General features: G+C 37.8%; 1 protein-coding gene across 1 annotated transcript in view; it reads right to left on the minus strand.

Moving 5' to 3' along the window:
* The window catches only part of IFT88 (intraflagellar transport 88), a 130,135-nt gene that overhangs the window by 32,901 nt on the left and 81,477 nt on the right, over positions 1–15,757 (minus strand). Inside the window, 3 exon segments of the mRNA XM_017859227.1 lie at positions 6,103–6,153; positions 6,156–6,167; positions 8,563–8,615. Of these exon segments, the coding sequence (XP_017714716.1) occupies positions 6,103–6,153; positions 6,156–6,167; positions 8,563–8,615 (116 nt within the window).

Below are 15,757 nucleotides of genomic sequence, written 5' to 3' on the forward strand. Positions count from 1 at the left end.
AAAAAAAAAAAAAAAAAAAAAAAGAGAGAGAGAGAGAAAAAAAGTTTCCCTGGACCTTGCTACATTCTTCAGATGTCACCCTCCCTTCTCTTTCCTTGAACTTCGAGTTCCAAGTTTTCTTCTCTTTTCCTACTTCTATAATTAATCATTTTGGCTCTGTTAAATATCTTTCAAATTCATCTCCCCACATCAATCACCAACATTATCACTGCATTCTGCCTAAATTCCTGCTGTACGATGTAGGTAGGGCATTTGAAAATCTAGCTGTGTCTCATCCAGACTTGTAGCCAACCCTCTTGTTTTCAGAAGCAGCCAGCACACCTCCCATTTTCTGATGCCTCCAATTCCTGGGATTTCCTGGGGTTCTATGTCATGACTTGTTTTGCTTCTGCTGACTTCTCCACTACCTACCTACTCCTGCAGTTCTTCTAATCTGCTAAGCAGAAAACTTTCCTAAAATTTAATTATCTCTTTGCTCTTGTGCATTTATAATTTTTTTTTTTTTCTTTTTTAGATGGAGTCTTGCTCTATCACCTGGGCTGGAGCACAGTGGCGTGATCTCGGCTCACTGCAACCTCTCTGCCTCCTGGGTTCAAGCGATTAGCCTGTCTCAGCCTCTTGAGTAGCTGGGATTACAGGTGCCCGACACTACGCCCAGCTAATTTTTTGTATTTTTAGTAGATAGGGGGTTTCACTATGTTGGCCAGGCTGGTCTTGAACTCCTAGCCTCGTGATTCATCCGCCTCGGCCTCCCAAAGTGCTGGGATTACAGGTGTGTGCCACCGTGCCCAGCTGCATTTATAATTTTTATAAACTGTCTTTTTTTGGTTTGTAGTATAAGAAAACACATGTTCAATCTGCTACGTTTTCCACCAATAGACTACCTTTTGAAATAGACTCTGCATCCCTCTATCTCTGCCCTTACTAATGCTGCTTGTCTACCTGCAGTGCCTGTTCCTGCCTTCCCTTCCTGGTAAACATACCCTTCAAGGCCACTTCAAATGTTACCTCCTCTGTAAAACCTAATTATGTCAATCGTCCCCTAGTTTGGGCAGAGTTAAGAGCTCCTCTGTATTTTGACAGCACTTTGCACATTTTTCAGTTATCTCATTTATTATCCCATATCAGTTAACTATTTGTGAGTCCTAGGAGGCAGAAATCAAGTTGATATATCTGTTGTATCCCCAGCACATAAAAAATAGTTGGTAAAAGTTTTGGGGAACAAATGAATGGATAAAGAAACAGGAAAGTCTTAAAGCTAGTGAACACTCATTTTTTTCAAAAATATTACTGATAGTATATATAATAACAGAACACAAAAATGTGTGCTAAACATGCTGAAATAAATGTATATGAAGATGGCCCCAACTTCTCCCTAAGTGCTTATTTAACACATCCTCTTGGACACTGAAGAGGCAGCTCAAACACAACACATCTGAAAAAGGGGTTTGATTTTTCCCTCCAAAAGCTGCTTCTTCCCCAGTTTCCCACATCTCAGTGGATGGCAGCTCCATCCTTCCAGCTGCCCAGAGCTATATTTGTGCAGTCACCCATGACACTCTCTCCCTCATGTCTCACATCTAAATGGCCAGCAAGTGCTGGCACTGATACCTTTTTACACATATTCAGAATCCGTCTTGCCCACCTCCACTGCTATCTCATTAGTCCAAGTGAATACTGTGATTTTGCATTTAGGTACTGCCCACCCCAGCTTATTCTCCATACAGCAGCCAAAACAATCTTTTGATTTGGATCTCAGGTACAGAAGCTTGAGTTAATCATACTTTAGAACCTTTTGAAAACATATGTCAAATTGTATTATTCTTCCATACAAAATCCTCCAATGGTTCATCATCTCCCCAAAAATATAATCTGAAGCCTGATCTAAGGCCTGTGAGGATCTACAGGTCCTGGCCCGCCCATTCTGCCTCTCTCTCCCCATCACATCGTCCACTGTGCTTCGACCACACTGACGTCCACATTGTCACGGCTTGCTTCTTTCTATTCTTTCAGGTCTCTGCTCATATGCTAATTTAATAGAAAGCCCTTCCATGACAACCCTGTCTCAAATACCAGCCCCTCCCATATTCTCTATCTCCTTACCTGTTTTTCCTTCATAGTACTTATAACTACTGATATTATTTGTGTATTGTCTTTTCTCTTCCTACTAGAAACAAATTCCATGACACCAAAGTTTTGGTCTGTTTTGTTTTCTGCTACATCCACAGTGCCAGAACAACGTCTGGAACAGAGTAGTCACTCAACTCCACAATAATTTGTAAATATACAAGCAATTTAAGACCATTAAAGTGAACCGGGCACGGTGGCTCACACCTGTAATCCCAGCACTTTGGGAGGCCGAGGTGGGTAGATCATAAGGTCAGGAGTTCAAGACCAGCCTGGCCAAGATGGTGAAACCCCATCCCTACTAAAACTACAAAAATTAGCTGGGCATGGTGGCAGGCACCTGTAATCCCAGCTACTAGGGAGGCTGAGGCAGGAGAATTACTTGAACCCGGGCAACAGAGGTTACGGTGAACCGAGATCGCACCACTGCACTCTAGCCTGGGTGACAGAGTGAGACTCTGTCTCAAAAAAAAAAAAAAACCATTAAAGTATTGTAGAAGTTAATAGTATAAAGTAACTTAAAATGTCACACATTACTATATAAATTGCCTTTGCATATACATTTATATTAATAATTCACAATAAGAAGGTAATTTGTACTTTCTGCAAATAAAGAGTGGCTTAGGAATTTTTTTTTTTTGATTTAGAGATGCCCAGGCTGGAGTGCAGTGGCACAATCACAGCTCACTGCAATTTGGAAGTCCTGGGTTCAAGTGATCCCTCCGTCTCAGCCTCCTCAGCAGCTGGAACTATAAGAGCACGCCACCATGCCCTGCTATTTTTTTCATATTTAGAAGAGATGAGGTCTTGCTATGTTTCCCAGGCTAGTCTTGAATTCCTGGGGTCAAGCAATCCTCCGGCCTTGGTCTCCCAAAGTGTAGAGATTACAGACATGAGCCATCACGCATAGCCAGAAACATTTAATGTAAAGTAAAAATCATTATTTTTGGTGGATGTTCTCTGAAATTTAGTATATCGTCTGTAACTCTGTAAAGCAGGTCAATTTTTGGTGAATAATATATTTTAAAACTAAATTATCCTGCTAGTTTTATCTAGAAAACTACTCTTCTTAAAACAGCACATTCCACGGGTGTAAATGTTTTTTCTACGACTACAGTTAAGGTAGAGTATTGATTACATTTGTTTTGAAAATTAAATAGGCCAAAGTTATCTTAGACACCCCCTATGGCATAGACAATCATTCTTTTGATTCTTAGAGTGACTCATACTCTTAAGAAAAAAACCTGGCCTTTGGCCGGGCGCGGTGGCTCAAGCCTGTAATCCCAGCACTTTGGGAGGCCGAGACGGGCGGATCACGAGGTCAGGAGATCGAGACCATCCTGGCTAACACGGTGAAACCCCGTCTCTACTAAAAAATACAAAAAACTAGCCGGGCGAGGTGGCGGGCGCCTTTAGTCCCAGCTACTCGGGAGGCTGAGGCAGGAGAATGGCGGGAACCCGGGAGGCGGAGCTTGCAGTGAGCTGAGATCCGGCCACTGCACTCCAGCCCCTGCGACAGAGTGAGACTCCGTCTCAAAAAAAAAAAAAAAAAAAAAAAAAACCTGGCCTTCCTTGAAGACATTCCCCTTTCTGGCCCAGTGCAGGGGTGCTATGGTTACTACAAGAGTTCTCAACTGGCATCAATTTTGCACCCCCAAGAGACACTGGCAATACCTAGGGACATTTCTGGGGTGGGAGCGCTACTAGCTAATCTATTGGATAGCGGCAAAGGATTTTGTTAAACATTCCATAACCTCCTGGATGGCCTCCCACAATGTGGAACTGCACAATCCCAAATGTCAGAGGTGCCAAGGCTGAGAAACTCTGGCCTAGCAGACTTTTGGGTTGCTCCACTTTCAAGAAAAGTTATTACTGCTATCTCTCATTTAATCTCTAAAGCACTAGTTCTCTAATATGACTGAGATTAAGAATCACATAGAAAGTTCTTTAAAAAGAAATAGGAAAAAACAGATGCCTGCATCCACTGCAAATCTAAATGAAAATCTTTCTAGGTAGGGCTAGAAATTTGTACTTGAAAAAAGTTCTAGGCCGGGTGTGGTGGCTCACACCTGCAATCCTAGCAGTTTGGGAGGCTGAAGCGAGAGAATCGCTTGAAGAGTGATTTTGTTTTTAGTAGAATCTCCGTCTCTACTAAAACAAAAATGAGCTGGGCGTGGTGGCGTGCGCCTGTAATCCCAGCTACTAGGGACGCTGAAGCGGAAGAATCTCTTGAACCTGGGAGGCAGAGGTTGCAATGAGCCAAGATCATGCCACTGCACTCCAGCCTACATGACAAGAAGAAAACTCCGTCTCAAAAAAAAAAAAGTTCCAGAAGTAATTCCCATGTAGCCTATTTCCTGACTGGCATTTGTGAAAACTGCTGCTATTAAATTAATGAGTCTACTTCTAATCAGCATTAGAGAACACCCTGCTCCTATACTCCTACCAAAGACCATAGCCAAGCTAACTGCTGTTGAGCATTTCTGAAAGCCAAATGGAGAAATACATTAGTGAAGAAACATGTAGTACATCTAGTCCTTGTCCATCAGAAAACTTGGCTCAGAAAAGATTTGTTTTTACTAAATTGTAATGCATTGTTTTGTGTTCATTGTCACTGAAGAACAAATTTGTTTATTTATTTGTTTATTTATTTATTTATTTTGAGACAGAATCTCGCTCTGTTGGCCAGGCTGGTCTTGACCTCCTGACCTCAGGTGATCTGCCCACCTCAGCCTCCCAAAGTGCTGGGATTACAGGTGTGAGCCACTGTGCCCAGCCTTCAAGAACAAATTTTAACATGGTCGTTTCCAGCATATTATTTTATTTGCTATAGGGATGTTATTTAAGAAAGTACTGTATCTTTCAATGATTTTATCTACTATATCTCTCAATGTCTAAAGAGAAGTGAATTAAGAGTTGAAGAAGTACTTCTTCCCAATAAATTGCTTTATATTTCCACATAAAACAGTAAAAATTATACAACTACTTGTAACTTTTTTCTTTCCTTTGGCTGCAAGGCTATTCAGGGACAAATTTATAGTTTAGTGAGAACATGTGGCATATGAATGTGCTTATGTTATGTTTTTCTTGATTCTGTTACTGCTATAATACTTCACATTAATACTGTAAGTTGCAACAGTCCACTGTGCAACAAGATAGTAAATAAATGAATATCTTCTACAAAGATAACTTTACAAGTGAGTAAGCAGCATATTAACATAATGTTTTAAAATTGAAGTAACATTAAAAATTATTTGCGGCCAGGCGCAGTGGCTCATGCCTGTAATCCCAGCACTTTGGGAAGCCAAAGTGGGTAGATCATGAGGTCAGGAGTTTGAGACCAGCCTGGTCAACACAGTGAAACCCCGTCTCTACTAAAAATATAAAAATTAGCCTGGCACAGTGGCACGTGCCTAGAGTCCCAGCTACCAGGGAGGCTGAGGAAGGAGAATCACTTGAACCCGGGAGGTGGAGGTTGTGGTGAGCCAAGATCACACCACTGCACTTTAGCCTGGGCAACAGAGCAAGACTCTAAGTAAAAAAATTATTTGCTATTATATCAGCAAGATATTAATGTTCTATTTTTATAAACCCTAAAATTATTTTCTCAACCTTAAAAGTTGTTTACTAAAATGGACAGTTAAAAATGTCTTTCCTATAAAACACTACAGGTTTACAAACTTTGAAAAATCAACCATAGGCCAAATGCTTTCTTAAAATTCTACAGAACTCTGAAATATGTATTTGTTTAGTATTTAAAAAAATTCTGTGGTATATTTAAATCCATCAATTAGTTATATAAAAATATGTACTTGCATAGTCAAATTTTCTGATCCTATAAAATATTTAAAGTATGTATCACAAATTATAGGTTGATATTTACAAATACAATTACTGTAGCAAATGCAATTATATATTAGAACATAAAATATGAGAACTTATCACTTCAAAGTTATATTATGTAATGCCACTTACATTCGACATTTTCTGGAAATTTTCTGTGAGTATCTTTATAAGTATCTAATGCTTTTGGTAGTTACCTATAAACAAACAAGAGAAAATATAACATATTAGCAAATTATAGAAACTAACAGGATTCAGAAAAATATTAATTTTAACTGACATACTGGCTATTTAATGGTTTAATAGAAAGGTTTCATGTTTTATATACCACTCAATATAACTTTTAGAAGAAAAATGTATAGATAAAATAAATTTGACATAAGGGTTAAAGCAGAAGTAAATGGGTGATAGTTGAAATTTAGCTTCTTCCTTTTTTTTTTTTAAGAGACGAGGTCTTACTCTGTTGCCCAGGCTGGAGTGCAGTGGCTATTCACAGACACAATCATTATGCACTACAGCCTATAAAATCCTGAGCTGAAACAATCCTCCTGTCTTAGCCTCCAGAGTAGCTGGGACTACAGATGCACATTGCTGAGCCTGGTTCACTTTAAATATTTTAGTGGCAAAAATTAAGATCCACTCACTTTTCTAAAAAAGATTATTCCAGATGAACTGACAAATTTAAAATAATCTAAGTTATATACTTATAGTAATGTCAATGTCATTCATTTAGTTGGAAAATATTTAAGATGTTTTTATAGTTTTTTTGGGCTGGGCGTGGTGCTCACTCCTGTAATCCCAGCACTTTGGGAGGCCGAGGTGGGTGGACCACTTGAGGTCAGGAGTTTGAGATCAGCCTGGGCAACATGGTAAAACCCCTTCTATACTAAAAATACAAAAATTAACTGGCCATGGTGGCGCACGCCTATAATCCCAGCTACTGGGGAAGCTGACACAGGAGAATCGCTTGAACCCAGGAGGTGGAAGTTGCACTGCACTGAGATTAGTGCCACTGCAGCCCAGCCTGGGTGACAGAGCAAAACTCTGTCTCAAAATAAATAGATGAATGAATAAATAAATAAATGTTTTTGTGTTATTATTTTTTTTTTTCCCAGACAGAGTGCAGTGGTGCAATCTCGGCTCACTGTAACCTCCAACCTCCGTCTCCCAGGTTCAAGCGATTCTCCTGCCTCAGCCTCCCGAGTAGCTGGGACTACAGGCATGTGCCACCATGCCCAGCTAATTTTGTGTTTTAGTAGAGATGGGGTTTCACCATGTTGGCCAGGATGGTCTCGATCTCTTGACCTCATGATCTGCCTGCCTCAGCCTCCCAGAGTGCTGAAATTACAGGAGTGAGCCACTGTGCCTGGCCTTTACGGTTTTTTAAACATTAAAAAGTTTATAGAAAGCAATTTATTTTATAACAAAATAATTTAGTTTCACGTAGCAGCAAAGAATAGGAAAAACGAATTTGGGTCAAAGATCTTTCCTAAAATCTTAGCAAATGAGTTATAAATTTCTCTGGGCCTCTCTCTACAAGAGGGATGAAATAGACAGGAAGCATCTGACACAAAGCCAGTTCTCAATGCTAGCTGCTGCTTCTAATCTGTACTTCCATAACTGAAGCAGGCTATGTCTTTAAATAATTTAGAATAGTTCATATGTGTGTATATATATATATATACTTTCTATATGACTGACGTTGAAATGAACATAGGCAATTGAGAACTCATGTTGATATAAATTGAATGTATATGTTATAGTCATGTTGTATATCCAGTAAGAATTACAGATCCCCCCTAAAACGATTTGAAGCATACACTGAGTTATGTATTAAAACGTTTCTGAAGGTGCTCACAGAGATAAAGAAGGAAACCTCCCGCAAACTGGGTGAGAACAAACTGCCAACACTTTCAAAACTTGTGCTTCCCTCTTCCCTTAGATTGAATACTTTCTTTTCCTGGGTCATTTTTATGCTCTACAAGAGGGATTATAAATTTGTTAACATTTCTCTCCCAGCTTGATCTTTGACATTTTATGCATATTATTCACTTCACAGTTAGCCTAAAACTAATAGCATCTCCATCCTTCAGGACATGTGTCATCAGCAAGAATTTAATACAAGCAGTAACAAAACACAAACCAAGATAGCTAGTGATCTTTGGTATAAAAAACATATAGTCGCACTTGTCTCAGTGTGAGCTTTTCTCAGGCTTCACAAATGTCATACATTTGGCCGAGCACACAGGACATTTACAACCAACTGAGTAGAAAATGGTCATATAATGTATACAGTATGCCCATTTTTTTCCTGTGGCTAACTTGTGAAAATGATTACATGTTAAGTTTGAGAAATAATAAATCTGTTTTTAAGACAAGTATTGGAATACATGATTAATATCTACTTTGTAAGCACAACTTTTTTTGTATGTAGTAATTATTGTGTTTTTCACACAATGCTTTGAATATGTACAGTTATAAAAAGTTGGTGTTTTAATAAGCAGATATGCAACTGGAACACATTTATATGCATGATTACCTAGAAGGAAAGAAGCAAAATATCTATAAAATGAATAAAACGAAAGCATTTACCACTTCTTCTAAAACAACTAGCTACCATCAGCTGCCATTTCACTTGTGTAGGCCTATAAAAGAAATAAATGAGATGAAATTAGATATAAATCTGTGATGCTCAGTTTTATAAAGCTATATATCTATTATTTTATATTACTTTTTGACCTTTTGTTAGATCATTTTTATTACTGAAAACAGCAGATATATAATTTCCTTCAGTATTGTCTGTCATATTTATATTAAGACATATAAATTTAAGTGTTCTTCAAAGTTCCTCTAGTTCATACCTTTATTTAGATATTCATATGAGAACCACTTAACCTGTTCGGTTAAAAACCATTGCATTCTACTTTAAACTTAAAGGATCATTACTTTTGCTATAATCTTTTATCATAATACTTACACTTGCTTGCAAATTTAGTACCTGAGAAGCAATTTTTGATCTAGTGTTTGAAGAATCAGGCTTCGACTAAAGAGAGAGTAAAAAAAATCTACTAATCCCTTTTGTCCCTTAAAAGAAATCAAATTCTTTTCTAAAATAAATAACCACAACCGGGATTTCTAAATACTTCTGTTAAAAATATCTCAGGATGGCAAGATATGAAGAAAGAAACACCTAGGGAACAATTTATGCTTGTCTCATGTTTTTGAATCTCCTTTCTAAGTAGAAGCCGGATGGCTTCAAAGAAAACCTCAGTTCCTACTTGATTTGATGGCAAACCTACCAGCTTTGGAATCAGATAGATCTGGCTTTAAATCACAGCCCTGCTACTGGGGCAAGTTACTTAACTTCAAATCCATTGCCTACACGGCCACCCACTGTGATCTAAATAAAATACATATCTAACCACATTACTTCCCTCCTTAAAGCCTGTTACCTCCCTTCCACCTACATGCTAAATCCAAGATTCTAACCCAGTTTATCTACTTTCTAGATCTTTTCTGCCTCTCCAACTCATCTTCCACCATGCCTTGCTTAACATTTCATGTTATAGCAAATTCACACAGCAGCACGGACTTCCCTGTATCCCCTGCATTTGCTAGACTCCTGGCTTTTGTATACACCACCACGTCTGCTTAGAGGGTCATTCCAACCTCTTTACTCTCTGCTAATGCCACACGGATAGACTGTTCCATATGCTCTCCTAACACCCTAGAATCACTTAGCATTGCATTTACCATGTGGTATTATTATTTATGTTTCTGAATATATTACCTTCCTTCCTCCATAAAGGTAACTATCATGACTTCTAACACTGTCAATCTAGCCTGTTTTTGAACTTTAAATGAATACAATCATATAGTATGCAACTTTTTTTTTTTTTGGAGACAGGGTCCCAGTCTGTCACCCAGATTGAAGTGCAGTGGTATGATCTGAGCTCACTGCAACCTCCCCTTCCCAGGCTCAAGCGATCCTCTTGCCTCAGCCTCCCAAGTAGCTGGGATCACTGGCGCACACTGCCATGGCAGGCTATATTTTATTTTTTTTAAAAGATATTTTGCCATGTTGCCAGGCTAGTTTCAAATTCTTGAGCTCAAGCAATCTGCCTGCCTCATCCTCCCAAAGTGCTGGAATTACAGGCATGAGCCACTGCACCTGGCAGTATGTATCCTTTTATTAACTGCTGAATACTGAGATAGTCTTCAGATACCATACAGTTTACCTACTTAAAAGACACAATACAATGGTTTTAGTGTATTCTTTAAAATTATGATAAACTATATACAACATAAACATTTGCCAAAATTTACCATTCTTAGGTGTACAATTCAGTGGCATTTATCACACTAACAATGTTTGTGCAACCATTACCACTATTTCCAAAACATTTTATGACACCAAACAGAAACTCTGCAACCATTAAACAGCAACTCTTCATTCCCCTTCCCACAATTCCCAGTAACTTCTGATCTACTTTCCATCTCTATAAATTTGCCCATTTTAGACAGTTCATGTAAGTGGAATATTTGTTCTTTTGTGTCTGGCTTCTTTCACTTAGCTAATGTTTTCAAAGTCCTTCCATGTTGTAGCATGTAACAGAACTTCCTTTCTATAGTGGAATAATATTCCATTTTATGTATATACAGTGGTCCCCCCTTATCTGTGGTAGATATGTTCCAAGATCACCAGTAGATACCTGAAACTACAAATACTACTGAACCCTATATATACTGTGTTTTTTCCTATACAAACATACCTATGATAAAGTTCAATTTATACCTTAGGCATGGTAAGAGGTTAACAACAATAACTAATAAAACAATAAACTATAATAGAATTATGTAGATGTGGTCTCTGTCTCTCTCAAAATGTCTTATTATACTTTACTGAGGGTAACTGAAACTGTGGACAGCAAAACACTGTATAAAGGTAGACTACTGTACCATGTTTTGTTTATTCATTGTTGATGGACACCTGGGTTGTTTCTACCTTTTGGCTACTATAAGTAATGCTGAGGCTACTTTTGGCTATCGTAAATTGAAAGTTGAGGCTCAAACAGATCAGATACTTACACAAACATGTGTAAGTATCTTACTTATCTTACATGTTTGTGTAAGTATCTGTTTGAGCCTTAGCTTTCAATTCCTTTGGGTATATACTTACTATACACTGAAAACTACACAACATTGTTGAAAGAAATTAAAGAAGACATAGATGGAGAAGCATGTGTGTGCTTGAATTGGAAGACTTAATATTTTTAAGAAAACATACTACTCAAAGTGATCTATAACGTCAGTGCAATCCCTATCAAAATCTCAATGGTGTTTTTGCAAAAATAGGAAAACTCACCCTAATATTCATGTAGAATCTCAAGGAACCATGAATAGCCAAAACGATTTGAAAAAGAACAAAGTTGAAGAACTCATGTTTCCTGATTTTAAAATTTGCTTTAATGCTACAATAATTGAAACTGTGTGGTACTACTGCAGAAGAACAGATATATACACCAAAAGAATAGAATCTAGAACCCAGAAATAAATCCTCATATATATGGTAAATTGATTTCCAACAAAGGTGCCAAAAGGTGCCAAGCCCACTTAATGGAAAAGGGACAGTCTCTTGCCTCCACAGCTAAATTAATCCCTATTTTATTCTTTTTGATACCATTGTAAATGGAATTTTTTTCTCAATTTCCTTTTTGGATTTTTCATTGCAAATGCATAGAAATACAACTAGTTTTGTAGGTTAATTTTATATCCTGCAACTTTGCTGAATTTGTTTTATTATTATATCTAAAATTTTTATGTGGATTCCTTAGAGATTTTACATATAAGATCATGTAATCTGTGAACAGGGTTAATTTTTACTTCATCTCTTCCAACGTAGATGTCTTTTATTTCTTTTTCTTGCCTACCTGCTCGGGCTAGAATTTCCAGTACCATGTTGATTAGAAGCAGTGTAAGTGGGCATCGTTGTTTCTGATCTTAAGAAAGCAAGCTTTTGGTCTTTCACCATTCAGTATCCTGTTAGCTGTGAGTTTCCATACAATACTTTATCATGTTAAGGAAGTTCTTTCTGTTCCTGATTTGAGTATTTTTATCAAAAAGGGGTGTTGAATTTTGTCATATGCCCTTTCTGCATTAATTGAGATGATTACGTGAGTTCTTCCTTCATTCTATTCATGTGAAGTATTAAATTGACTGATCTTCATATGTTGAACTATCCTTGCATTCTGGAAGTAAATTCCACTTGTGAATGATGTACTTCTTTTACTATGTGGCTAAATTTGGTTTGCTAGTATTTTGTTGAGTATTTTTGCATTTATATTCACAAAAGACATTGGTCTGTAGTTTTCTTGTAGTGTCTTTGTTTGCCTTTGGGATAAGGATAATGCTGGCCTAAATGACTGAGTTAGGAAGTGTTTACCTTCTCTGCCTAAATGACTGAGTTAGGAAGTGTTTACCTTCTCTTCAATGTTTAGGAGAATTTGAAAAAACTGGTGTGAATTTTTCTTGAAATGTCTGGCAGAATTCACCAGTGAATCCATGTAGCCCATGGCTTTTCTTTCTTGGAATATTTTTTATTATTGACTTAATTTCCTTACTGGTTATAGGTCTACGCAGATTTTTTATTTCTTCTTGAGTTGGCTTTGATTGATTGTGTTTCTACATATTTGTCCATTTTATCTAGGTTATCTAATTTGTTGAGGCAAAGTTTTCTTATAACTCTTTTTATTTCTGTAAAATTAGTAGTGAGGCCTCCACTTGCATTTCTAATCTTAGTAATCAAGTCTTCTTTTTTTTGTTAGTCCATCTAGCTAGAGATTTGTCAATTTGGTTGAGCTTTTCAAAGAATCCATTTCTGGTTTTGTTGATTTTCTCTACAGCTTTTCTATTCTCTGTTTTATTTATCTCTGCTCTAACTTTTATTATTTCCTTCCTGATGCTAGCTTTGGGTTTAAAGTGCTCTTCTTTTTCTAATTCCTTAAGGTGTTTAGTTAGGTTACGAACCTAAGATCTTTCTTCTTCTTTAATGTACTTACAGATATCAATTTCCCTCTTAGGGCTGCTTTTGCAGCATCTTGTAAGTTTTAGTACATTGTGTTTCATTTTCACTTGTCTCAGGTATTTTCTAACTTCCCTGGTGATTTCATATTTGATCCACTAGTTAAGAGTGTGTTCTTTACTTCCACATATTTGTGAATTTTCCAGTTTTCCTTCTGTTATTAATTTCTAGTTTCATTATATTATGACAGAAGAAGATAATTTGTATGACTTCAATCTTTTCAATTTACTAAGTTGTGGCCTAACCCATGGTTTATCCTGGAGAATGTTCCATGTACACTTAAGAATGTATAATCTCCTGTTGCTGGGTTCAGTGTTTTGTGTATGACTGTTAGGTCTACCTGGTTTATAAACTGCTTAAGTCTTTCTTTTCTTTTCTTTTTTTTTTTTTTTTGAGACGAGTTCTCGCTCTGTCGCCCCGGGCTGAAGTGCAGTCGGCCGGACTCAGCTCACTGCAGCTCCGCCCTCCCAGGTTCATGCCATTCCCTGCCTCAGCCTCCCGGTAGCTGGATACAGGGCGCCACCACCTCGCCCGGCTAGTTTTTTGTCATTTTTAGTTAAGAGACGGGTTTCCCGGTTTTAGCCAGGATGGCCTTCATTCTCCTGACCCTCTATCCGCCCGTCTCGGCCCTCCCAAGTGCTGGGATTACAGGGCGTGAGCTACCGCGCCCGGCCTTAAGTTTTTTCTTTCTTTTTTTTTTTTTTTGAGACGGAGTCTCGCTCTGTCGCCCAGGGCTGGATGCCAGTTGGCCGGATCTCAGCTCACTTGCAAGTTCCGGCCTCCCGGGTTCCCGCCCTTCTCCTTGCCCAGCCTACCAATGTAGCTGGAACCGCCCGCCTCCGTGCCCAGCTAATTTTGTATTTTAGTAGAGACGGGGTTTCACTGTGGTCTCGATCTCCTGACCTTGTGATCTGCCCGCCTCGGCCTCCCAAAGTGCTGGGATTACAAGCATGAGCCACCGCGCCCGGCCTGTCTTTATTTTCTTATTTATCTTCTGTGTGAGGTTCACAGAAGGCAACACACATTTTTGAAACTATTAAGTCTCAAACTAATATTGAGGTCTATTTCACCCTTTAATTATATCAATTTTTGCTTCATATATTTTGGGGCTCCTCTGTTGGGTTTTTAAGTGTTGTACATTCTTGCAGTAATGAACCTTTTACCAATATATAGTGTCATTCTTTGGCTCTTGTAACCTTTTGTGACTTAAAGTCTATTTTGTCTGGCAATAATACGGCCTCCCAGCTCTCTTTTGGTTACCATTAATATTTGTTTGGAGTATCTTTTTCAATCCTTTTGCTTTCAACCTCTTTTGTGTCCTTATATCTAAAGTGCATCTCTTGTAGACAGTATGTAAATAGACTCTGATTTTCTTATTCAATCTGCTAATTTTTTCTTTTAATGGGAAAGTTTAATACATTTATATTTAATGTGATTATTGACATAGAAGGATTTGCTTCTGCTGTCTGTTTCCTGCATGTGTTATATGTTTTTTCTTCCTCAATTCTTCCATTACTACCCTTTTTTGGTATTTTGGTGATTTTTTTTACTGTACTATTTCGATTTTTAGTTATTTGCCTAATAATTTTTTATAGTGTACTATTTGATTTTTTAGTTATTTTCCTAATGATTATCTTGGGTATTATAATTAATATCTGAAACTTATAAGCATCTCACTTGAACAATAAAAACTTACTTCTATTCTATTCTATTCTATTCTATTCTATTCTATTCTATTTTATTTTATTTTATTTTATTTTATTTATTGAGATGGAGTCTTGCTCTGTCACCCAGGCTGGAGTGCAGTGGTGCAATCTCTGCTCATTGCAACCTCCACCTTTCAGGTTCAAGCGACTCTCATGCCTCAGCTTCCTGAGTAGCTGGGACTACAGGTGCCTGCCACCATACCCAGTTAATGTTTGTATTTTTAGTAGAGACGGAGCTTTGCCATGATGGCCAGGCTGGTCTTGAACTCCTGACCTCAGGTGATCCACCTGTCTGGGCCTCCAAAGTGCTAGGATTACAGGTATGAACCAGCACGCCTGGACAAGATACAGAATTCTTGGTTGACAGTTTGTGTTTTGTTTGTTTGCTTTTAAATTTCAGGACTTTATATCATTCCCTTGCTTTCTGGCCTCCAAGGTTTCTGGTGAGAAATCTACTAATAATCATACTGAGGGTCCCTGTATGTGATGAGCTACTTTTCTCATGTTGCTTTTGAGATTCTTTGTTTTTGGATAGTTTGATCATAATGTGTCTCATTGTAGATCTTTTAGGATTTTTCCTACATAGAGTTCACTGACCTGTGCAGACTTCTGGATTCATGTCTTTCCTCAAATTTGGGAAGTACGGCAATAATTTCTTCAAATAGTCTCTTTCCTCCCTTTTCCTCTCTCTTCCCCTTCTGGAATTCCCATACTGCCTATATTGGTCCACTTGATGGTGTCTTATAATAATAATCATCACAATCAATATTAAAGAACATTACCTAATGCTGCTTAAGAATGGAATTACATTAAGTGGACCAGTCAGAACTGGGATTTCTTCATATTTTAATACATGATTTATGAATGTAAAGAAAATAAAAGACAACAGTTTAGGCTTAAACCAATTGTCAAAAACACCATATTACTAAGAATCATAAAAATCTAAGAGATACAGCAAGGCGAGCAGTTTCTACGGTAAAGAAATTTATTCGGCCGGGCG

Source organism: Rhinopithecus bieti, unplaced genomic scaffold (genome assembly GCF_001698545.2).
Source record: "Rhinopithecus bieti isolate Rb0 unplaced genomic scaffold, ASM169854v2 scaffold_3057, whole genome shotgun sequence".
In the NCBI taxonomy this organism is placed as follows: Eukaryota; Metazoa; Chordata; class Mammalia; order Primates; family Cercopithecidae; genus Rhinopithecus; species Rhinopithecus bieti.